The sequence below is a fragment of the Thecamonas trahens genome, assembly GCF_000142905.1.
Source record: "Thecamonas trahens ATCC 50062 unplaced genomic scaffold supercont1.101, whole genome shotgun sequence".
Lineage (NCBI taxonomy): Eukaryota > Apusomonadida > Apusomonadidae > Thecamonas > Thecamonas trahens.
The window spans coordinates 8138-8762 of NW_013657579.1; the positions used below are offsets into that span (position 1 = coordinate 8138).

Consider the following 625-nt stretch of genomic DNA (forward strand, 5'->3'; position numbering starts at 1 on the left):
GGGGTGAACTGGGAACAATGGCCTGGATGCGGTCGGCAAGATCGTCGACCATGTCAACCACGCTGTCGCGAGCCGGGGAGTACGGAGCGAGGCCGCGCTCGAGGAGGGCGTAGAGAGTGCCGATGCGGGCGACTTTGAGCTCGGGCGTGAGTTCATCGTGTTCCCAGAGATCCGTGAATCGACGGTTGTTCGGGATCTGCGGCGGGAAAGCCGCCGCCATGTACGCCAGTAGAGGGTGGCTGGCATCCCGCGGGCCGTCACGCCATGCCGGCGACGAGACGGTCTCGAGCGAGAGCTCAGCGTCGGCAAAAACCGGAAAGACCTTGCACGTCGGATCAGCGAGGGCTGCGTCGGCCTCTGCGATGGCCCATCGTGTGACGATCGAGTACTTTGAGACAACGACGACCACAACGTGTGAGTCACGGGCAAGCCGGGCGCAGTCTGCGGGATCTTGGACAATCATGGCGTCGAGCGACTTGACGTCGAGAAAGACGCGCAGACCGAGGGCAACGAGCTTGTCGCGGAGCGAGAGCATGAGCCCCTTGTCGTGGAGCCGTGGCAGAGGAAGACATCGTATGACTTGGTGGAGGACAGCCCGGCTGGTGACGATGACATCGCTTCGATA

General features: G+C 62.9%; 1 protein-coding gene across 1 annotated transcript in view; it reads right to left on the minus strand.

Annotated features, from left to right (window-relative positions):
• AMSG_11528 (WD40 domain-containing protein) overlaps positions 1–551 on the minus strand; it is a gene marked incomplete at its 3' end in the record, with an annotated part of 3470 nt that extends 2919 nt beyond the window's left edge. Inside the window, exon 1 of the mRNA XM_013897156.1 lies at positions 10–551. Coding sequence (XP_013752610.1) covers positions 10–535 — 526 coding nt within the window. The 5' untranslated portion in view covers positions 536–551. The remainder of the gene's footprint in view (positions 1–9) is intronic.
• Positions 552–625: the final 74 nt, after the last annotated feature.